This window comes from Rhamphochromis longiceps, linkage group LG1 (assembly GCF_057381845.1).
Source record: "Rhamphochromis longiceps isolate RC_006_pf linkage group LG1, R_longiceps_female_GT1.1, whole genome shotgun sequence".
In the NCBI taxonomy this organism is placed as follows: domain Eukaryota; kingdom Metazoa; phylum Chordata; class Actinopteri; order Cichliformes; family Cichlidae; genus Rhamphochromis; species Rhamphochromis longiceps.
The window spans coordinates 27,227,944-27,251,953 of record NC_140557.1 but is presented as its reverse complement, the minus strand read 5'-3'; the positions used below and the strand labels follow the sequence as shown (position 1 = coordinate 27,251,953).

The 24,010-nt window shown below is 38.2% G+C and overlaps 1 protein-coding gene across 1 annotated transcript in view; it reads left to right on the top strand.

Moving 5' to 3' along the window:
* pcdh9 (protocadherin 9) overlaps window positions 1-24,010 on the top strand; it is a 202,372-nt gene that overhangs the window by 116,624 nt on the left and 61,738 nt on the right. Inside the window, exon 4 of the mRNA XM_085403661.1 lies at window positions 16,527-16,728. Within this exon, the coding sequence (XP_085259787.1) occupies window positions 16,527-16,728 (202 nt within the window). The remainder of the gene's footprint in view (window positions 1-16,526; window positions 16,729-24,010) is intronic.

The window sequence follows — 24,010 nt, the reverse complement described above, 5'->3', positions numbered from 1 at the left end:
GAGAATGACCGAGCTAAGATCCTGTGGGACTTCCAGATACAGACGGACAAAATGGTGGTGGCTAACCAACCGGACATAGTGGTGGTAGACAAACAGAAGAAGACGGCCGTAGTGATCGATGTAGCGGTTCCGAATGACAGCAATATCAGGAAGAAGGAACACGAGAAGCTGGAGAAATACCAAGGGCTCAGAGAAGAGCTCGAGAGGATGTGGAGGGTGAAGGTAACGGTGGTCCCCGTGGTAATCGGAGCACTAGGTGCGGTGACTCCCAAGCTAGGCGAGTGGCTCCAGCAGATCCCGGGAATAACATCGGAGATCTCTGTCCAGAAGAGCGCAGTCCTGGGAACAGCTAAGATACTGCGCAGGACCCTCAAGCTCCCAGGCCTCTGGTAGAGGACCCGAGCTTGAAGGATAAACCGCCCACAGGGGCGTGCTGGGTGTTATATATATATATATATATATATATAAACACATACCAGTGGGGATGGTGTAACGGCTTCTTTGGGAGGCCTCTTTTCTTTTATTCTCTGACCTGCTCGTCCTGAACCTGTGTGCCCATTGCTTCTGAAGGTCAGCTCATCTGAAGTGAACTACTCCCCTTCTGCTACCAAGAAGCTTTGCCAGCTTCACTTTGTATTTCCCTCTACTTCAGTTATTTCTTTCTACCACCAAACCTTTCAGGGTGAGAAGTATTATACACATCACTGCCCTTCAAAAAGAGACAGGAGAAGGAAACTGGCTTGTTGCTACAGAGAGACAGCGCTTCACACTATTTTATTCTGTCTCAGGAGAAAGTCTTCTCGATTCATCTGAACATTTTTGGTTCCTTTCTTATAGTAACTTGCACATGATTTCCACAGTGTCTGCTGGAAAACCTTTGCTAAAAGTCAAGATCTGCTGCTCAATGTTAGTGTTATATAAGCCATATCCATTTTTTTATGCTAAATTGCTAATAGTTTAACATCGTGGTCAGATAGTGCAGTGACGGTAATGAAATTCTGCTGTGCATTTACCTTAAAAGGTAGACTAAATGTAAAAAAACAAATAAAAAAAAATTAAGCCTTTTTTCAATTCAGTTCAATTCAAGTCACAACAACAATCACCTCAAGGCATTTTATACTGTAAGGTAAACACCCTACAATATTAAAAAGAAATCCTAAAAATCACATGACCCCTTTGAGCAAACACTTGTCAACAGTGACAAGAAAAAGGCTCCCTTTTCACAGTAAGAAACTTCCAGATTACAAATTAAATTATATATAAGAGAGTTGCTAACTATTTATTATACTTTTAATCAAACTGGATGGATATGGTAATTTCCTCTAAAACCTTGATACTACTTTAATATATTTTAACCTACATGATAAAGAGAGTAATAAGATTATGAATTACTGTAAGTGCATAGCTGTGATGTGCTGGATGTACTACATGTATTTTTTTCCAAGTAAACTCACAATTATTTTTAAAGCAATCCTACTCTCAAATGGCCTTAAAATAAAGTGATATGCAGTAACAGAATTTAATTCATTGGTATATATGTTAAATATTTCCATGTGTATTTTACTCAATACAACACATAATTCAGTTTAACTGCAGCGCTATTGTAAAACTTTAATGGGTTGATTTACTAATTTGTTTCAAGAAAGACAATAATGACGTGTGTTATTAGTGAACAGGGAAATTACCCTTATCCTCTACAAAATCACAGAGAATATTTATCTCAGGCTGATAATGGGATCGATAAGATAATGAAAACTCTCATTTCACCATGTGGAACAAATGGATATAGAGAATCACAAGAAAAGAGTATTTTTTGGTGCATCAGTGCAATTTCTTAGCATATATACGTGCAATTTCCTTGAAGCTAAGTATACCTATAAGTGTCCAACATGCTTTTTTCCTTTGTTGCAGTTACAAGGTGCTTTCTCCTTTGTTCCCCGCACACAATGGCCAGACTTCTGGGTTTTCCCCTCTGGGTTTTTTTGATTCACTTGAAGAAAGTCAGAGCAGACACCTCAACTGATGGCAGGGCATAGCATGTCTGTACAAAGTAAACACACTTTTTTCTGCAAAAATCATCTTTGCTTTAGCTGATCAAACAGCTCAGAAGATATAACACTGCCTATGAATAGAATGAGTTCAATAAATTGACCAGTCATCAAAGTTTCGTGACTGTAGCTTGCATTGTTACAGAACTATTGTAATGGCAAAATCTGTTCGCAAACAGACAAAGTGCTGCGCTGAAAACCGCCTTTGTGGTAGTTCACACAGTAGGTGTGTCCGGTACAACATTTGATGATGACACACAGGAAAGCAAACAAACAGGCAGGCAAACAGACAGTCAGACACACAAGGTGAAGACAATACCAGCCACAAATGCTTAAAACATAGACCTAGAAAAGATTCTGAAATAGTCATTTGCTTCCAGTGTCCAGTTAGTATGTATAGTTATATTGTTAAAACTATTAATTATATATACATTTACATGAAAATTAAATAAAAGTTTCACAAACACTTACAAAAAATGATTGTGACTGTGATTAATGAAACATGCTGTTGTCTTTTAAATGATAGTTTTCAAAACAGCCGTTGGTAGCCATCTTCAGAGGGACTTGGGTGCATAAAGATGGTGATAAATTGATTGACTCAGTTTGCTATCAGTCTGCAATCCAAGTCTGACTGCAATTGGTAGGAGACAGGTTACCTCTCACTAGGCAGCCTGTGCAATTGCCTTGCGATCAAAAGTGGTCGCCCAGAATTTGAGGGTGGGCAACCGGTTGGTTCACTGCAACTTCTTGCAGCTGGTCACCAAGTGCGAAACAATTCAATACAATCAACAGGCAAGCACCTGAAACTGGGTCACGCAACAGGATAATGATCCTTTTCATAAAAGCAAATCTACAACAGAATGGCTGGAAAAGAAAAAAATGGCCCAGTCAAGCCCAGACTTCAACCTGATGGAAATCATGTGCCAGGATTGTGGCTGTGCATAAACAAATGCATGCAAATTGCAATGAACTCAAGCAACTTTGTACAGAAGAGTGTGCCACAATCATGTAGGAGACTTCAAGCTACTAAATCATGAGGTATATTTAATTTTTCCAAAGTCTGCATAGAGCCCTGTAAAAATCTTCTTTTGTATATAACTACTTGTTTTTTGTATATAAATATACACACACAGTATATGGTAAACAGGTATAACATGAAAAAACTGCAAGAAATCTGTCTTAATATAGCAATAAATTGGACTGGCTCACAAAGCAAGATGGAAAAAAAAAGGCATAGGTTTGAAATTCCCCAGCTTGTTTGTCTGGCTGAGCAGCCTTAATTTAGTTGTATCGCATTTATGCCTCGTGGTTGATACTGAGCAAGATGAATCATTGTAAAATATGAGCAAGATCAGCCGCTTGTTTCCTGGAGGTAAAAGCTTGTAAGACCGCTGGTAAATACACCCAGAAGAGAGCATATCCTCTGAGATAAAGGGGAGTAAAAACAAGAGAAAATGATAGAGGGATGTTGCAAATTCCTCTTGGCTTTTTTTTTTTTGGATTCCTGATAGAATATTCTGTGAATGTGTCAGGACTCTTTTTTTTTTAAATGTTATATTATAAACTACGTTGTTGGCTATCTTTAAGACCTCCCATTTTGCCAACCCTTAATCTCCTGCCAGTCACTGAGATCATCTAAAAGTGCTGAGAGGCTGACCCCTCATCCACAGTTTCTGAAATCAGGGCAAGATCTTTGCAGTTGTAGCACATTTCTGAGGCCAGCTAATACCCTCAGAACAATCTGCAGGTCTCTGATAATGGCTTGTAAAATCTTTCATCTTGACATAAGCTGGCATATGCTGAGTGGCTCTGCATGTTTATCTTAAAGCAACAAAAGCAGGGCCAAAACATGTAAGGTAATCACATCAAAGACCTCTGCTCAACTCCAGTGTTAGATCCTGTTTTCTTTCTAATCAGCCGTTGACCGTGTAGGCATTATGTGCATCGGAAATTAGTTTACGAAATGTTGCTAGAGTATGTTGGGAGAAGCAAATTGGGTCTTTGCTCCTGAGAAATGTTGCGGAAGAAAATAAGCTTTGTAAAGCAAGACCTAAATTAGTCCTACCTTTGATGACTTATTCTTGAATAACCAGCTTAATACTGGCATGAATAATGACACAAAACCGATCTGTAAAATATCTCTCCACCAGAGTCTTCCACTTATTTCAGACGCCACACCCAAATGGAGCCAGGCAGCATGTTTATGTGGACTTTACTTTCTGTATTATGTCTTTGCTTTTATCTTTTGACACCCTAAAAAGGAGCTTTTCTTGAAAATGTGCTCTCTTGCTTTCTCATCTACAGGGCAGAAGAATAATCAAGCCCCCAACCCTCCTTTAATGAAAACAGAATGTACTGAGGTTCGGTACGGATGTTGCCAGGCAAAAACTGCAAATTATACTATTCCAGGAAAAAACTCAAACGACCGGCGTCTTAAAAACAAGCCTTTCTTTCTGGCAAATGATGGTAAGCGTCATATGAACAGAACAAGGGACAAAAGGCAGAAACTGTGACAGGGCATGAACCTCCCCTGTTGAGTAATGAAATTAAATGACAGCTCTTGAGCGAGGAAGGGATGCTGAGAGAGAGAGAGAGCAAGGGAGAGAGGAGTGGGGGGATTTTGTCCAGCCAGGAAATTGAAGCCATCACAAGCAAATTGAGTTCAGGTCCTTTTGGTGGGCAAGAGCAGACCAATCAATTTGGCCTACTACTCAGTGCCTGTCAGCCTCACAGAAGGACACCTTGGCATCCAATAATAGGAGCACAGTAAACAACTGAAGCCTTGGCTCAGTTAGTCTCAGCTAACCGCTACCTATCCCTAGTAATTTTTCATCAAGACAAACATATATGAAGATAGTGTGCATCATTCTCCATTTTTTTTTAAAGTGTCTTTGTGTTCATGTGCAAGCTAGTTAATGGGTGCCAAATTAAAGGCTGGATCATTTCCACTAATTGTGGTGTCTGTTCATGAAGAGAACAACACTTTTCACGAGATGAAATAAAAATTATCTTTTTATATCTCTCTCTTCCTTCAGGACACAAATAAGGTAAACGAAAACCAGACGTAACCTCTGTCAGTAAAGAAATCCTATCAAGTCTGTCTAAGTTGGAACCACATTTTAATGAGCCTGGTTTGGCCTTTCCCTTTTGCTAATCTTTGGACAGTGACACAACATTCTTGCTAATTATCTCGATTACACAGCAGGAACGCACTACATCACAGTTCTGAGGCAACAGTCGAGGAGGGGTGGAATCATACAACCCCAAAGGCCTAATTATCTCTGTTGGTTTCCAATTAATCCATTAAGTTGTTTTGGCTCAGCTGCAAGACCTGAGGCACCATTTTATGTACCAATACAGTGCACCATCAAACAACTGCGGTACGTGAGCTTTTGTTTTGCAGCAATTCGCTCTTAATTCTTAATTGCTCTGCCCTCACTTTTACCTTTAATTTGTCCTAACAGATACATCTAGGAAGACATGATGAGATAAATCGATACGCTTTCAACAGAATATTCTCATTTACGGTAATCCAGTATAGCCCACGTTCAATTTAAAGAAATGCATCTTATTGTAGAAGCTAGTGTAGCACTATTGCTTCTCAGGCGTCCTGCCTCTACTGGCTTACAATGATGAAGTTGCCTGGCTTACCATATGTAAAACTGCACTGATCGTATTGATGAGTTGCACAGCAGTCAATAATCGTTTATGTGATAAGCTGCCGGACTCATGGGGGAGGCTGAGAAAAGGCTTCAGGGCCAAGACGGGTTATGAGATTCATGGTGATACAGGCTGTAGACATTAAGTTTGTTTACATGCTGCCAGTGAGCCATTGGAGCCAGTGCTTGTGAATGATTGTTTGAATATTGCAGCTGTCTCTTTAAACTAATATTGGGATTTTCACTCTACATCATTTTTTTCTCTTGGTCCTGTCTGTCATCTCCATTTTCCTCACACCAATATTGTCTTTCTCCCCTTGCACTTCTGTCATAAACTGGTAACAAGAGATGATGAGAGGGAAAAGCCAATATACTTTGCTTTTTTTCTCTCTTTCTTTTTTTTCTCTGATGGCAGTGCTGTGTCTCAGTTGGATTATTATTTGCCAAGTTGTAAGAGAATCCCAAGTGAGCACATGCAAATTTATAAACACTTATGTACTAGTTTTTCTTAGTCTATGCCATTTTGTTTTCTTTTATATGGATAGGGAACGGAGGTACCCATCTTTACGAAAACAGCTGAGCTTGTGCTACAGCTTATGTAACTTCCAGACATCTTTGTTTTTCTCTCTCTAGGGATTTTATTACTAGATGTGTAATAAGTTATTGCTCGAGGATATTCTTCAACAGCAAATAATATTTTGAGTGCGTATCCATGCCTTGCAAAACACATATTTGTGCCAAACTGAAATCATTACTGAAGGAATGACACCTCTGTATAATAGGGGTATGTGACAAGCCTGCAGTCTTCACTGGGAATGCTGCATATCTCTAGTTTGATTCTCAGCCTTAGGTGGCAGGATTCAAATGGGCTGTTTTACTTTGTAATAACATAAAATCACATGAATAATTGAGATCTGGTCAATCTGTCACCTTTTTTCTTTGTCATAGTCTATAATTGATATTGTGATTCCTTATTTTAATAGTTTCTTTAAATAATGGTTGGATAAATGTTTGAAGCAGCCTTTTCTTAGATTAGCTTTACTTTTCTTTTAAATCTGCCAACAAACAAATAAAAAAATCCAAAAAGTACTATAGGACACATGTAATTTCAGTGTTCAGCGATCGTTAACATGACTAAATGTCTCCTTGTGCTTGTTTATTGCTTAAAATTCTTCTCAGAAACAAGAATGCTACCCTATTGCTGGAAAAAGCTCTAGTCAGTGGGCATAGTGGCTAGAGAAGATCAGCTGTTAAGTACAACTATCTACTGCCACAACCTCAGCACCCGTATAAAAGACACTGCCATCACAGGCAAGCCATTTTCCCTCTATGGGAAATCAGGGCATCCTGCCTTAGGCTGTTGGTGTAAGTACTTAGAGTACAGAAGCTGCCACTGAGCAGGTCAGGAAAACACGCAGAGAGAAAAAGAACGATGACTAAAGAAGAAAGGAGGAAGAAAGTAAACTTGGTGCTGATAGAATGCAATACATATTTATCCATTTCACACAGTCATCTCACAGTAGAGCCACCGGGTACCCAGTACAAGAAGAAGCTAACTCTGGCATCCATTTAGTGATGTTATTGGGATTCTAAAGTTACAGACCTGTCTTGGTTAGGCTTGTTTAGTTTCAAGAAGAGTTGTTCAGAGTCACCCATATTTTACTGGTGGTGTAAGTCAACAGCGCCCCTGCTGCACATTAACTCTGTATCTTGCCAGATTTGGTGAGGAGACGCAGCTGAACTGACAGCAGAGACCATGGTGCTTTCTGTACAGTTGATATTGTTCAGAACTTAGCAGCATAGCAGATATTTTCTGTTTACAGCCAACTGTCAAACCAAGAAACAACAACTTACTCTACTGATCAAACCAGAAATTTCACACCAGGGGGCATTTCCAGCCATAAAGATAAAGCGCAAAGGATTGTATATCAGTGTTAAAGCACAGTATCAGTCATGCTGGGGGCCAACGAACGTGCGTGGAAAACTCTAGTTATTTACATTTGACCAATGAGGAGCGCATTAACAATAATCTCCTTTACGCTCACAGCCATTTTTTTTAAAAACATGATCAGAATGAGTTGCCATGGCAACAGTCCTGTGCCCCGTTGAACTGCTTAGGTTCATCAAGACTGCTTATACCACCAAAAGTGGGGGAAACTGACAGAGAATTGGTGGCTTGATTCATTTTTGCATGATTTATATTGGACCACAGTTTCTAGGAACAGGCTGTGCATGTGGAACAATCTTAAATTACTGGTCATAGTTGGAGCTGCTGGTCATTGATCCTGATGAGCCGATTTCCATCTGTTCGTTTTCTTAACTGCGTACCCAACTTTGGGTTGCCATGTGCAATTATATAGTATAGCAATGTTTCATCTTATTGTGATAATGTCAGTCAAACGTAGAACAACTATATCATGTTGATTATGAGCTCTGCCCATTTATCTGGACCCCTAAATAGAAGTCAGAATTTTTAAAATATACTGTTATATGGTGTAATATGCTGTAATATTTGGATTTTTTTATTTGAGCGTTGTTCATCTGTATTCATGTTTCTTTTTTTTCTTTTTTATATATATATATGTCTTTTGTTAACAGGGGAGACCTGAGAAGAAAATAGCCCAAAGAATCTGAACATAAAATAGTAATATATGACATATATATAGAAAATTTGCAAAAAACAGTGAGAGGCGTAAGTGAGGGGTATACTCAGGCTAACGCTGCTGCTTGCTGAGCTGTAAAATGATAATTATTCTCTATCAGTGTTAGATCATACCTCAGGAAAGGAAAACAAATTATCTCCTTCAAGATCAGCATTAATTTTTATCTACCCATCCCATATACAAATGTATGTATGTATAAAGCAGCAGCTGAATGGTTTTCCTTCTGAGGAAGAAATGCAAAACATAGCAGAGAAACTGAGAACTGCTCCTTTTTTGTCACACTCTCCCCCAAAATGCAAACAGGCAGGCGATCACATACAAACAAAAACAAATTATGCACTGCGACACACACTATCCACCACTATGCATTATGCTGGCACCTTGCTTTCACTAGGAACGGTTGGATGGAAATTACTGGCTGCTTGGCAACAAAACAAATGGAAAAAGGGTCTGGGTGATTTTTTTTTCAGATGATTAGCTGCATCACAATTATTGTTAGTAACATCATTGGCCATAAAATTAATTATTATGGCTAGAGCTTAATGTATGTCTGTACTGTGAATTCCTGTCAGATAAAAGAACAGAAAGTTACTGTAGTTCTAATTTTCTGTAACTTGTACTCACCTGAATCCATTGAAAGCATGTAGGTACAGAAATCCACCATCTGCTTAGAGGTAAAACTAAGCTCCAAAGTACACTGAATATCATAATTCGCTATTCACATCTATATTTTATAGCCAGAGCACACACTTTGGAAACATTTTGAAGAGTTTTCAGTAAACATGTTAGACGTGTAACATCTTAGTGTATACAAGCACCAATATGTCTAGTGTGTAAGCCCATGTAGCACCATAACGGCTGACACGTACCGCAAGTGCAGGGTGTCGATAAGGATATTTGGTGGCGCTGTCAACACCTTGCCATGGTGCTTCAGTATCAAACATCCCTTCCGTTATCACTTTCTTTCCATTACCAAGTGGCATGAACATCTGCTGCTTTTGGGAGAGGTTACAAGTTGCCTTCTCAAGTGTTTTAACACGAACAGAGATTACAAAATGTCCTTCTCTCTCTGGAAAAAGGTTTTCTTGGTGTGGCATAAAATTCAACAAAGGTTTTGCAACTCAGACCATAACTTCAAACCCCAAGTCTGATTACAAAACTGTGCAATAGCCTTTTACTGCTGTGCTTTGTTTAAACAGCAGCTATCCTTTCAGATTCCGTTTAAGCTGCATTATCAGACAAGCTTCTCGTTATATTATAAAACTTTGTGGCGCGTCACCAGTTTGGTTAGAGTTACCTTTTCGCTGACCTGATAAGATGGAGGAATCTTTCCAACCAAACTCTACTTGACTGTTTATCTAATCATGTATTCTATTCATTAAAACTGAGATTAAGAAATGAAGATTGAATTTGTTTCAGTGCAATTTATCGTATTGGAAGCAGAAATGACATTCCCAGAACATAATGTTGTTAAACTTTATGGCTATTATTTTCAATTAATATGCTGGAATTGATGAACTGACTGTGCAAAAATTATATTAAATGTTTTATGTTATATATGTATATAGGTTATTAATTATATAACCTAAAGAAACCAAGGAACCATTGTGAAATTTAAATTACCAGTTGCCAGTCAACCAGACTGCACTGCATTGATTTACATTTGATCTCTAAAAGCTGGATAATCATGGCTGTGTAAATAGCCATTATTTCCACAGGATAAACACAGATCCAACTAAACAAACGTGTGCTTCCACCTATTTGATGTAATGGACTCACAAATAGGATTTCATGACAAGTAATAGGGTTGTAGGTTATTATGAATTATAGTGTACATTGTGATAATTCTATATTTCCCTACAAAATAAATCGGTGGTTTTAATGGACCGTTAACATGTTTTACTTGATTTGGATTTGGTTTTTTTTAGTATCCGTCATTCATTTTATCAGCGCAGTACCACCGAACACCGACTTCACTGTCTACAGCTGAGTGTAGCAGCGAGATCACATGGACTGTAACTCATAAACACATCAAGATTCCCCATTCAGTGCTCAGGGCCTAGCCTGCTCTGCTCTGTAGTTAACTGTCTCTGAGTGTCAAATCCTTCATCCTGATGCAGGAGACACACATAGAGAAGAATTGCTGTGTCTCTCATTTTATGGATTTGGATGTCGGCAGAGGGTAGAGCCGATGAGTGAGTCAGTAGTGGTTAACTTTGTAGCTAATGCTCTGTGGCAGTTGCACAGGTTTCTTCAGCTCAGCTTGAGGCACATAGGGAAGCTGGTTGAGTTACAACTGTCTCACAGTTCTCACTCAGCCAAGTCAGGTTCTTTAACAGCATACCAAGGTTAGGATGAAAAGGGAGAGGTAGATGTATGGGGAGAGGGGAGTGAAACCTCCTACAGAAAAGAAAGAGCTGCAGTTCGGAGAGGAAAATAAAAGTAGATGAGTCTAAGATGTCCAAATCTAGCCCCAGGTAGAGTTAGATGACATTAATTATAAATGAAATTTCACCCTTCTGAAGAAGCCTTTTCAGGTCAGATCTTTTTAGTTTAGAGATTTTCCTGCTCTTTTCAGAGACAAAAAAAATGTTCAGTCGCATTGTTTTACTTTATAGCATGCATCAATCTATCCCTCTATCCTAATGGCAACATCAGTCATTTCATGTGTTTATGTCACTGACTACTCATACGCATTTACTCATTTCAGTCTTTTTTATTTAAGTATTAATGAATTCTTATTAGTTATTGTGTAGAGATTGGTCATCATGTAACCAAGTATTCTGTTTTTCTATTGGCTGATATACATTGTGAGTGTATTTAACATTTGAAAAAGTGGCGCTTCCCTCTATCTGTATCTAAGTGTAGTGGTTTCCAAATTTGCCTAATTATTTGAAAGATCCTTAGTTTGATTGTGGGAGGCGACACAAATCCCTTGGGGGGGTTTGTGTCAGGAAGCGCCATGTGGTGTAAAAATCAGCCAAATCAAACATTCAGTTTCCACTATTTCACAAGGGGGCGCCACTTGTTTGTTTGTTTTTTAAGTCAGCTAGTGACCAATATGCAGGAAGGTTAGTGCAAAGTCCTGTGTTCGAATCCATCCTGGGCCTTTCAAATTTATTAAGAAACTTTAATATACTTATCAGTTCATCGGACTTGCAACTATATTTTTTCATAGTTGTATATACAGTTTTTTTGAGATTCTTGACTTTATTATGTTTTTATGTTAGATTGCTACATGTCATAAATATGGTAGCTTGCTCAAAAATATAGAGTAAAGCACTAGTATCTTTCTTTTTTTCATTTCAAACAAGCACACACAATGGAGGAGCAGTATTCATGATAACTTATGAAAGTGGGATGAGATTTAGTTTATTAGGGAAGTGTTGGCAGATGAAAATCAAGCAAATTGGACTTTGGGGGCACAAGCAAGAAGGAGCTTGTCACAGCTTTTGTCATCTGTGAAAGATGACAGGTGAGAGTGTGAGTCTGGTGACAAGCATGCTGTATGACTAGACTAGATTTATGCTTTTTGGTGGGGAAAAAAGTCCCTTATGTCAGTTAGACAGTAAACGGATAAACAAACATGCAATCTATGTACAGGATCCATAAATCTTTATAAGATCAGTTAGGCTAGAAAGAGTCAAAATGATGGACTGCGCTAATAATCACATGCTAAGCTTGTGTTCTGTAAATGAAAAAGAGAGAGCACAGTGCTGATAGACAATACAAACACGCACTCACATGCACTCACATACATGCCCGCTTTCCCAAGCTTGCAATTTGGGAAATGGGTCAGATGTGACTTAGATTTATGTATCTTTGTGTTTTTTCTTTGTGCGCTCGTGTGCTTGTGGTAAGCTAAAAAGTGAGGGAGTGACTGCGCAGGCTTTATTGTGGATGTGGCAGAATGCAGATGTTTCTCAGAACTGCCTAGCTATGATTTAATGATGAAAAGCAGAAGGCAGCAGACTTAGACTCTGGAGAGGCAGCGGGAGCAGACTACGTCAATATTAGAGTCAGAATCAAAGACGGGGAAGATTGTGATTTATTTGTCACTTTTTATTTGAGTGTTACTTACAGAAACACGTTTGGGAACTCTTTTTATCTCTGTGTCTTTCATCTTTTTTAAGCAGTTCGAAAAGCTTGTTTTTGACTGTGTTTATGTCATCAAAATAAAGCAATGCCTGACTGCGACTGTGATGCATTTTATGGATGAGCCCAAAGGAAATCCGAACGTTACCTTGACAGGAGGCGGTGTCTATCAGCTGCTAATATGTCACTTGATTTGATGTTTTGCGAAATGCTACAGCTTGTCAGGATTGTGGATGAACACTGTGGGGAATAGAGTATGATGCACGAATGTACTTTTTTCAAAACACAATAAAATATCAAACAAGGACATGCATTTTTTTCTATTTGAGGGTTAGAAAAACTCAGGTGTGTCATTTTGTCATGTCAGGAAGAGTTAAAGTCAGCAATAGCAGCACAAAGGTGTGAGATAGAGGGGATAAAATAGAAAAAAAGGGGGGGGGGGGGAAATCAATCAACACTCGCTGTGGAACACAGAAGGGCAAACACTTCAGTGGGTTTTTGTTGATATTAAAAAAATAAAGTTTTTCCCAAGGTGACCAGCAGATGGCAGAGCACCTTTGGGCTCCAAGGCCTGAACAAGAGCGAGAGAGCAGGGCAGGCAGAGAAAGAGATCTTTTCGTGAGTTTTGCTTTCCTGGTTGACTGATCTCCCTCAGTGGTCTGATTGTGAGAACGGACTCGTGGGAAGTGTTCTCTCACCGCAGGTGTCAGACTGCTGTTAGATAAGATTATTTGCGGTAGTGAGGAGGTTGCATTATTTGTGTGTGCATGTGTGTACGCACGCTTGTTTGTCTGCGTGCGCATGCACCACTTCTCGGTGTGTGCTCTTCTCATTAAATGTCTGCCTGATAGAAATGTAGTGCTACATTGTGTTCGGTTGGAACACAGTACAACACAGAAGTTGTTTTCGACTTGCACACTGAGCTCCATATGGTCAAACTCAGGAGGAGAAAGACGGGGAAGCGAAGAGAAAGCCTGCGCTCCGTGTCATAAGCCCTATCCCTGTTTGTTTCTGTTTTACAAAACCAAAAGTTATAATGCTTTTGTGTTCTGTGGGATTCAGGCTTTAGTGTGGAGTCATTCTGATAGTGATTTTAACAAAAAAGGCAAAGCGTGCCTTGAGAAATCATTGAATCTGCTACGGTACTTTTACAATACGCTGTGTGTGTGACTCCCGACTGTGCCAAAAAGGAAAAATAATAAAAACAGAATAAACTAAGTGCTTAGCTTGCATTTAGTCTTTAAGAGGCAACAGCAATTGAGATCAATGAAACTGCTGTCGAGCTTTCCAATAACTAATAGTGTTAATAACGATTTTAATACTCACGTGGGTTGGCCCACTTCAAAGAAAACACAAAGGCAGACAGATTGGTTTTAGAATGCAAAACTTCACATTTATGCTTTTTAAGAAACACGTATAAAGTTGGAGCTGGTGTCAAATGAGACATTTATGGTCCCCTGGCAGTTTTTATTTTCCCTTTACTTAATATTGTGCTTTCTGTGAAGACCCTTGGGCAAATCCTATTCCTGTTCATTTGCTGGCTTGCTGGAATTGAAACCTTCCAGCAGCAAAGTGCTGCTAGTTGCTTTGTGTTTGTTAAAGTGACTGTGTTTGGTCAGGCAAATTATAAAAACAAGCGGATAACAAGGGTTAGCAGGCGTGATAAGCCATAATATCTTGTAAACTGGCAGCGGGGATAGTTTAAGCTGGTCTTATGCTAATATTACTACAAGTGACAGTCAGCAACAGAGAAATACAAACATCTTCAAACATGCTTAAACTTACAAATAAACATGTGCAAAAACACAAGCAGAAACATCCACAGAATCACTGTGTGTATTTTAAAGCCTTACAGCTACTGTGGTAGTGCAGTTACATCCTCAAATGTTACACATTTATACATTCCTCTGCTTGTAACGATATTTTTTTAATTGACTTTTTTAAAGAAGTCTAATTCATTTTACGGTGTATGTAGAATTATTTCTTTACACTGAACTTCTCCACTTTGTCCAAACAGAGCCTAGAATCTTTTCAAGGTCCCACCAGTGTCTGACAGCACACACTACCATTATCCCAATTAATTATAAACCATTTCTTCTCTGCTAGAAGTCAGAATCAAAGGAAATAACATCTCTAGAGTACTGTTCTATTAAATAATTTCTTGCACTTGTCATATATACAAGTAGACGACTTTGTAATATTACATTTGTCATGTCATATAAAATGTAGATTGCTGTTCGCTATTCTGGGCTTTGGATAATAGCAGACATTGTTTCCAGTATGGATTTGACTTTTTATTCACCCAATCAATTAATAATTAAACTACATTCATGTCTAGTTTAATGCCACATAAATCACTTTATAAAACTGTAATGCATTTATACAATCTGCATGTGACTGTGTTGTGAAATATACAGTGTTTCCATAAGTCTGACAAGAACTGGTAGAAAAAAAAACTGCCAGTGTTCGTTTTCCTGGCTGGACACTCTCAGGGCTGCCAACAAATAGATGGCTACCTTGCCTAAGGCCAACTTCTTTGGCATTAGCAGCAATAAAAACATATGCAGACACTGTTAATTAAGTGCAGACACACTACACCTGCCACCTTCCATTGCTTTTCTCTTTCGCTGGCTTCATTTTCTTTATAAAGTGTTTTTCAGGCTTCATAGACATAGCGTGTCTCCCCAAATGTGAAACTGATAGCGCTATATTACCATATCAGTATACATTAGCTTTCACAGAAACAAACAATGCAATGAATTCCTTTAGAAAGGTCTTCTCCCTGTTATCTTCATTCAAAAGGCCAGATCTGATCAGCGGCCGTTTTTAACTTACTGACAATGACATCTACCCAGTCTTACCTGCAGTTTTACAAGGCATTTACAGCCAGTCATACTTGCAATTGTCATTGGAGAATATGAGTTAATTGTTTAAACCATCCCTCCATCCATCATTATTCAATTTACACACTGTATTTAAATATGAAGCCAGTTTTTGTGCTAGTGTCCTGGGTCTAACTGCAAACCCCCCCCCCCCCCCCCCCCCCTCCCCCTTTATTCCCTTTCTTTATTCTTCCTTTTTGTTTAATTGAATGTTTGGAGCAGTTCTAAAATATATAATGAGGTCATTTGCATTAGACTGCAGATTGGGTGACCTTTGCTTTTGCCAATAATTACAGTAAAACCCGTCTCTGTCTGTCATCACCAAGGATGTGGCAGGGACCTCTCTGTGCTCACGAAAGGTTAGCTGGAGGCTTGCGTCTGGACTTATGAAAAAGCCTGAGGAAAATGTCATTAGAGCAAGGGAAAAGACACTCAGAATTAACAATTGGAAATTCAATCAGGATGGCTTTAAGGATGGCGTGTGTGCGTGTATATGTGTTTGTGTGTATGTGCAAGACATAGTCCCAGGAAAACTTGTGTTTTCCTTTCCTTGTGAGACTGCAGAATGTGATAGGAAGGGCACCCTGGGGGTGACTTCTGTTAGCTCCACAGGCCCCTTTGACTTTGCTAGCACCAAACAAATTAACAACACAAACTAAACAATCAGCCTGTAAAAGTCCCCGCAGTAGAATCGACAAACATGATAGAATTTTGCCTCCATTATTTTATTGTCCCTTTGCAGTTATGTAATACTTTAATGAAAACACAGTTTGTTTGTTTTTTCAAAAGTTTTTACACTTTTCACTTTGAGGAATTTTTCTAATAGTGCTCCTTGTTTATTTGCATGCAGTTAATGGTTGTCATTGTGCAGTGAAACGTGACTGTATTTACAGTGTGCAAACTCTTTCCCCATCAATATCTGGGCTTAAGTCAAAATAGACGTTTTATTCGACAATTCTTCTCAGTCGGCCGTGATGATATATATTACATTTTACATTGTTCGGGCAAAATGAATTCACACTGCAGTCCTGATCAGCGCTCAGTGTGCAAAAGCAGCATGCTTGAGCTTGTTCAGCTCAGTGTCAAATAAAACTGTAAATAAAAAAGAAAAAAAATTAAATTAAGGGGGCAGAGCAGAGCACTAACATCAGAGGCTCTGTTTTGTGCTCTTGGTTCTAGTCACAGCGGCGCGTCACGTTTCACCTGCCGGATGGCTCCCAGGAGAGCTGCAGTGACAGCGGTCTGGGGGACCACGAGCCTGTAGGCAGTGGCTCCCTCCTCACACAACCTCTCCCTCTGGTGCAGGCGCAGGACGACTTCTACGAGCAGGCCTCCCCTGATAAGAGGACTGAAGCTGATGGAAACTCCGATCCCAACTCTGGTAAGTTGAATTATATTCTTTCTAGCATATATGCATAGTTTGGATTTTCTTATCTAACTTTAAATCTACCATTCTTCTTCTTCTTCTTTTTTTCAAACTCTATAGCTTAAATCAACATTGGTGGCATTGTGAAACAGCTGCAACATGTTCACATTGACTCAATTTGGTGGACATTGTGCGCATAGTGATGGTGTCTTTTCTTTCAAATCCAATATGATTTTATTCATTTTTCTACTTATTGTATGCAGGATGGTGAAATCAGAACATTCATTGTCTACAGGTTGAAGAAAATGAAAACGTTTCATATCTGGCTTTGAGGGATGACTAAAACCTCTTGAAAAGAGATAATAAATTCTCATGAAAAGCAACATCTGTCTCCATAATGGACTCAACACACCAAAAATCATTTAATTTAGAGTTATTTGATTGCTCAAGTAGGTTTCTAGTGGATACATGAGCAGGTCATTCATTTCTCAGTTAATCATCCAGACTTGTTCATTCCTCCCAGGAGCAAACCTGGGCCTCCCATAGGCTCCTCACCTATTTGTGAAACTCATTTGATTTATTTAGAGATGATTTCCCAGTTGGAAGCCTTGTTCTCAGCTGAAGATGTTAACTTCCCACTATTTCTGGTGGGGATGTACATCTCCGACCCAGTTTTCTCATTTTATCATTAAGAGGTGAGGCGTGCGCAAAGATCAAGCGCATCGCCTCAAGGTCGATGCCAGCTTGCCTGCTGAGGGTGGAGCAGCTAGCACCGCATAAATACAAGTGCAGTGAGTAAACTGTGGGTGCATATGATTTAAAACAGATTTAACTTAGCAGATGCACTCACAGTTGGCAAATGTATTCAGTGAGCTTTGTGTAGGCCTACCCACTCACTATCTTCAGAAACAACCCATTCTCATTCCCAGAGACTTTAAATACTGCGATTTTGTCAGAGCTGCTGGCATCTCTGAGATATGCGCAAGTGTCCTTTGGAGTTGCTACACCAGTTATAGCGACATTTGATGCTGGGCACAAATGTTCCTACAATATGCAAAAAAGGTAAAAAAGTCCACAAAGCTTGGTTTGAAAAACTGGTGAATGCATAGCTACCATTCATCTCTTATTGTCTCACACACTGTTTTTTAGGTTTGTTTAGTTTTGTTTTTTTTTTTGTTAAATTTGGTTTGAATTCACTGTTTAATTTTTTTTTCTTCTTTGGTTAAGTTTATTGTTGTCTATACTCGTTGAAATTCACCTGTTGGGATGACAGCTAAAATAAATGTAATGTATTGGATTACCAATTAGCAACAAGGAATCATATCAACTTCAAAACAAGTGATTACCAAATAGATTATTGGTGAACAGGGCTTTAGGTTATCCCATACTCAAAGTCAATAACAACTTTAAAAGTATTTAAGCCAATCAAGAGCCTAATCAAGTGGTTTGGTTTTTGGCTTTTGGCAACCAGTCAACCCAAATTCATACAGTAGAAGAATTATAAGAGAAAATTCATTAAAACAGTTTCAGTCAACAGTCAACATCCTTAAATGTTGACTGTATAATTAACAATTAGACAACGTACTCAGTGGTCCAGCAAATTTACACTACCTTTGAACCACATTACATATCTTGTACTGACATCAGGGGACAATGTTCATGAATTCATTGGAATCTCGAAAGAATAGAGATTTACAGTGTTACATTATATGAATGTGGGATTTTCAAATGTCATGAACTGTTGGCTAAGGAAAGCATTTCATCCTATGGCAGGTCAGAAACAGAGACAGATAAACTCTAACTGCCTTGGCTTTCAGAAGCTCGAAAAATAAAAGAAATAAACAATTAAATAAAGCATAAAATAAAATTGTATTAATTTCATTCTGTTAGCAGTATTTTACAGGTAAGATACAATGTAAAATGCTAATTTTAGAAGCAGCACCTCAAAGAAGGCCTCATCCATTAAACATGACTTACTAGCTTAAATATTTGTAGTTTTTCAGCACACTGCATCATTTTTGTCCTTAATCAGCGGCCTTCTCTTTTGTTAGTGTTGTTTGCCTGTCAGCAAACTATTAACAGTGACAGCAGTGGTCTTTGATCATTGACCTGCTTCTTGGCAGGATAATGATTTTATGTCCTGTGTATGAGCGATATGTTACCTGCTGTGGCACTCTCTAATACGTGAACTCAGTGGACCCAGGTTAACTCGTTTTGAGTAAGTCTCTGTCAGACTTAAAAAGCCTCACACTGTTTTCCTACTAGCTGTACAATACGAGTCATTCTGTTGACAAAGGCAAACAGTATCTAAAAGGTGTTTGACACTTTCGTGTTCTGAGCTCCAAAGTATCTTCTAACGCTATTGAAAAGAACCCCATTCAGTGCAACATTTTAAATGCCGACCTTGACAGTAGGTGGTCTTTCCACGAGGCTTTATTCAAGATTTGACAATAATATTACTTGTGCCTTGTTTTCTAAAATGTTAAGACCGTTCAAAAGAACTTCAAGAATCAAAATGACAAAATGACATGAATTATTAAATTATTACAAGTCTCCAGTTGTCGTTTTGCAAGCAGAATATTGAAAAATGATTTATTTGAAGTAATACAGGAAAGTATTAATAGTTATATATAGGTTGCGGCTTTCATCTAAATTACAGAAATACAGCGTGCATACTACTGGGTATCTGATAACGTCCCTTTTTCCTTTTTTTAAGAACAACATAAAGACTGTCTTTGTAAGTTGGAAAATTTTCCTTAGTTTCACTATGATGAAAACAAATTAAAAAAACAACAACAACCCCCAAAAAGAAATATTAACAGATGGATGGTAACCAGGGATGTAGCAGTTTCAGTCAGCATTGTAGTTTTTTGATATAAAAAAAGAGAAAAAACCTCACAGTAATCTATGAGCCAGTGCTACATAAGCAAATGTAGTTAAATCTTAAGACCTTGCAGGGCCCGGTTTCCCAGCAATGATTGATTTTAAAGGTTAGGAGTGCTTTTTGGAGCTTTTTTTATATATAAAAGCTGTTGTATTTTCTCAAAACAACACTTACAAACAAGTCCACATGGAGTTCTGTTAATGCTGTTGAGGAGGAGGATGAATTGATTGAAACTAACCTATAACATTGAATACTCCATAGAGGAGTTCTGGATATTAAAATATTAAATATATAAATATATATTAAATATTATATATTATTAAAATATATAAAATGTAACATACAACACAAATGACACAGTAGAACGAACAGCTTGATTGCGTAGCAGGAAAGAAACACATTTTGCAGTCAGCAGTGACAGCCTTCAGCCTTTGGCATTTTATATTAGTGGGTGGAAGTAAGTTTCAGAGTGAACTTTGTGAAATCTAATTTGATTGATTTAGCTTGTGCTCGACGTATTCCTATGCACACATTAAGCCATTTTGTTATTAAATTAATGTTACTGTACTCAGATCACTTGATAAATGGACATTGAAAAAAGAAAATAACCACCAATTTAAGCACACAACTGTGAAATAAAAACAGAACAAACAAACAAAACACATAATTAGGATAGAGAGCAGATGAATTATAGAGTATTAAACCTACAGGCAAAATTCTCTCAACTCTGATTTAAAGGAGTACAAACAAAAACATGTAAGCATAAACATCATGTTGCCAAAATCCACTACTCTGCACTCCCCCTCATGATAGTGTTTGCAGTCATCATTTAGAAAGCTCTGAAATCTGTGAGACTGATGTCTGTGTAACGCACATAAAACAGCCCACTCATCTAACAAATTAGTTCTGAATCAGACTTTTTAAGTGCATTAATAGCACCCAGTAAATGTAATACAATATTTTTTGAAATTATTGGATCTATTTACAAACCAGTATCACTTACATCTGCTGCTAAATACTCTGTCAAAAGTCACTACATAATTACACATAGAAATGAACCTGGTTCTTTGGGCATGTTTTATTTAGTAAGGTATTTGTTTAATTAAGTTTGATATTATAAATTTGATTCATTTTCTGATCCAAAACTAGAAAGGAATTGCCCAAAAATAATAATTTAAAGCTTATCAGTAGTTCATGTATCTTATTATGTCACTTGTATTGTAATCAAGATTTTTTTTACTCCTGAACTGGCTCAATACAAGAAACTCAATCCGTTCATTAGTCATTCCAGTTACTGTTGTTTTGAGCTTCGACTCCAGATGTAGAGTAGCAGAAATGGAAGATCCTGGGGAGTTTTTAATGAAGAAGTTTTAATTGTTAGGCTATGTGAACTGTTTTTAATGCGTCTACCATCCATAATTTACAATGCGTTAGAAACAGTAGAATAATTAAACGTTTGAATTACACATAAGCGCAGAGATTCTTTATGGTTATTTTGCTTTAGTCTTAGACTTAGATTTAACCAGTGGATCTGTAATGTGTAATTATGGCTCGCTCGTGCTCATTATCACAGACATTATTGCAGATGGAGCAGATACCTGGAGCCTTGGGATGGATGCAAAGGGCAAAGAAAAAGCTGTCAGTGTAGGCTACTAAATCTTACAGATTATTGAGTTGGTAAGAATTGTTCAGTAATCTCTATTTCGACTGTCTGGCAGTAATGCTGTATCACAGATATTTAAAATAGAATGTGAGCAAAATGCAAGTAAAAAAAACCTGAACATAATTTGAAGAGATTTCAGAGAGGTTTACATACAGCGATCAAAATATTAAAGAACACAAACATGCAAAATTTTGCTCTGAGCTGGAAAATGGTGGGCGAATGTGTTCATTCTTTGCCTCAGAGATTGCAGTGCACCGCTGGATTGGCATGTCCATGGCCTGTACTGAGGCATTCCTCCTACTGTGGCCACTGTAGTGCGTGAAGAGTCAGCAAGATACGAATCTGTTGCAGTTTAGGAAATAACCTCAGCACACCCTCGGGAAATACCAGTTTGTGCAGGGACACTGTGTTTTGCGCCATGGCTGGCAAAGTTCATAGAGTTAATATACAAGTTGCATGTGGACTGAAAACATTTGATTCCTATGAGAAAGAGTTTCTAGGAGTATCTAAAAAGTGTTCTGGAGGCATGCTAGAAATCGCCAGAGATGTGAGAAATAGGTTTAATATTTTACCTTAACGTGCATTTAGGTAATAGAGCCCGGGAGCATTTCTAACGTCCATCTTTCATCATAGTTTATATTTTAAAGAATGAACTTTACTGAGTAAATCTATTGACTTGAAATTAAAGTTTTTATTTTATTTTATTTTATTTTATTTTATTAGGTTACAGTAATAAAAACTAATGCAATAAACGATAAGGTTTATTGTAAAGTCATTCTCAACAGTTCCTTCAAAACAAACAGAAGAAATCAGCTGCAGTACTTGAATGGCTATAAAAAGTTGTTTTCATTAATAGGCTTTTTTGGTCTTTCACACTGGATGTGCATGGATGAGGCTCCCTAGACTGCAAAGAAGTTGAAATAATACATGATTGGAGAGTGCCCAGAATAAACAGAGAAACAAGTGGGGTGAGCTAGATAAACCAGCCATTATTGACTAAAGTGCTACATAAATTATTTAAAAACATTGGAGACAAGAAATATAGAGCAGTAAGACAAAAAAGATCACTTGCACAATCACGCATACAGAAATACACACACACACACACACACACACACACACACACACACACACACACACACACACACACACACACACACACACACACACACACACACACACACAAAGTCAAAGGCCAATAGATATAGACTGTGAGATGAAATCTGAATGAAGTTGTTGGAGTGGGTGGAACTGATGTAATGAGAAAGGTTGTTTTTCTGCTCCAGCAACAATCCTTAAGCTTAAAATATAGACAATAAAACAGCCAAGAGTCGCATGCCTGATGACCTTAGCGTTCTATGGAACAAATGGGATCAAAACAAACAGAAATGTAATAAATCAGTCTCACAAACAACAACAGAATCTTTAAGTAGTTTCTGATTTGAGGACAATCTGCCAGCTGGGTAGTCTACCTGATGTTTATCAGAAGACTTTCCTGAGACAATAGTGTATATCCAAGTGAGCATGCATGAATAATTTCTTTTAAGTCAGAAGGCGATGGAGAAACACATGCATATTTAAAATATATACAGATAGAAATATCGGTTACCCTAAGGAATTCCTTTCTGTGCATTTAAAAATCACATATATGCAATATATGATAATACCATTGTGTGCAAATTACATTGTTTATTATTATTATTATTATTATTATTATTATTATTATTATTATAAAGGCTGTGGAAGTGGAACTGGATTGTAAAGTGGGAAGGATTCCCACCAAAATAGGTGTCTCCAGGACCACTTTTTCATTGCGACACTCACATACACAAAGACAGGTTCACAGAGTGATAACAATACTAGCCACACTGTGTTGTTGATAATTGTCTTGGTGGCTGCAGGTCTGTGTGGCTGAGCAATGACTTATACTAAACGTAGAGTACTTCTAACAAGCAAAAGTGTGCTCATACAGTTTAGAAGAGCACACTCACATAGGCAGCTTTATCTTATCATGTGATATGTATCATGCAGTGTGGGTGTAAATCTTTAAATCTGTAGTTAAATACATTTCAAAGTGAATTTTTTTTTTAAATTTCATTTTGCATTTTATTGGTTCTGATGGATAATCCAAATTGTCACTAGGTGTGAATGTGCGAATGAATGTGAGTGCGAATGGTTGTCTGTCCCTGTGTGTTGGCTCTGTGACAGACTGGCGACCTGTCCAGGGTGTACCCCGCCTCTCGCCCTATGACAGCTGGGATAGGCTCCAGCGCCCCCCGCGACCCTGAAAAGGACAAGCGGAAGCGAATGGATGGATGGATGGATGGTTCTGATGGATAAAGACCAATCAATGTTCTTAAATGCTCATCAATTCAGGCCCGGTGGGAGTCTTTCCTGGTCATAGGGCAACAAAGGACAGGTTGCTAAACTATTGCATGGCTACACATACAGAAAGACATACGATATATGACCAATTTAGAATCACCAGTTAACCTAACCAAGGTAAAATTAATTCAAAGAAATCCAATATTGCAGGAATTCCATATCATAGCTTGATAACCATTGAGCTTATACAGCATCACCTATACTGACACAGTGGCAGACAAAAGTGCTCCATGACATGTAACCGTGCAATTCAATGGGCTACCTATGAATTAATTAATAAATTAATCAATCAAAAACGAAATAAAAATAAAAATAGTGTGGGTTCCTCTGAACATTTTGCTCTTGTCTTGAGCATTTAATTTGAC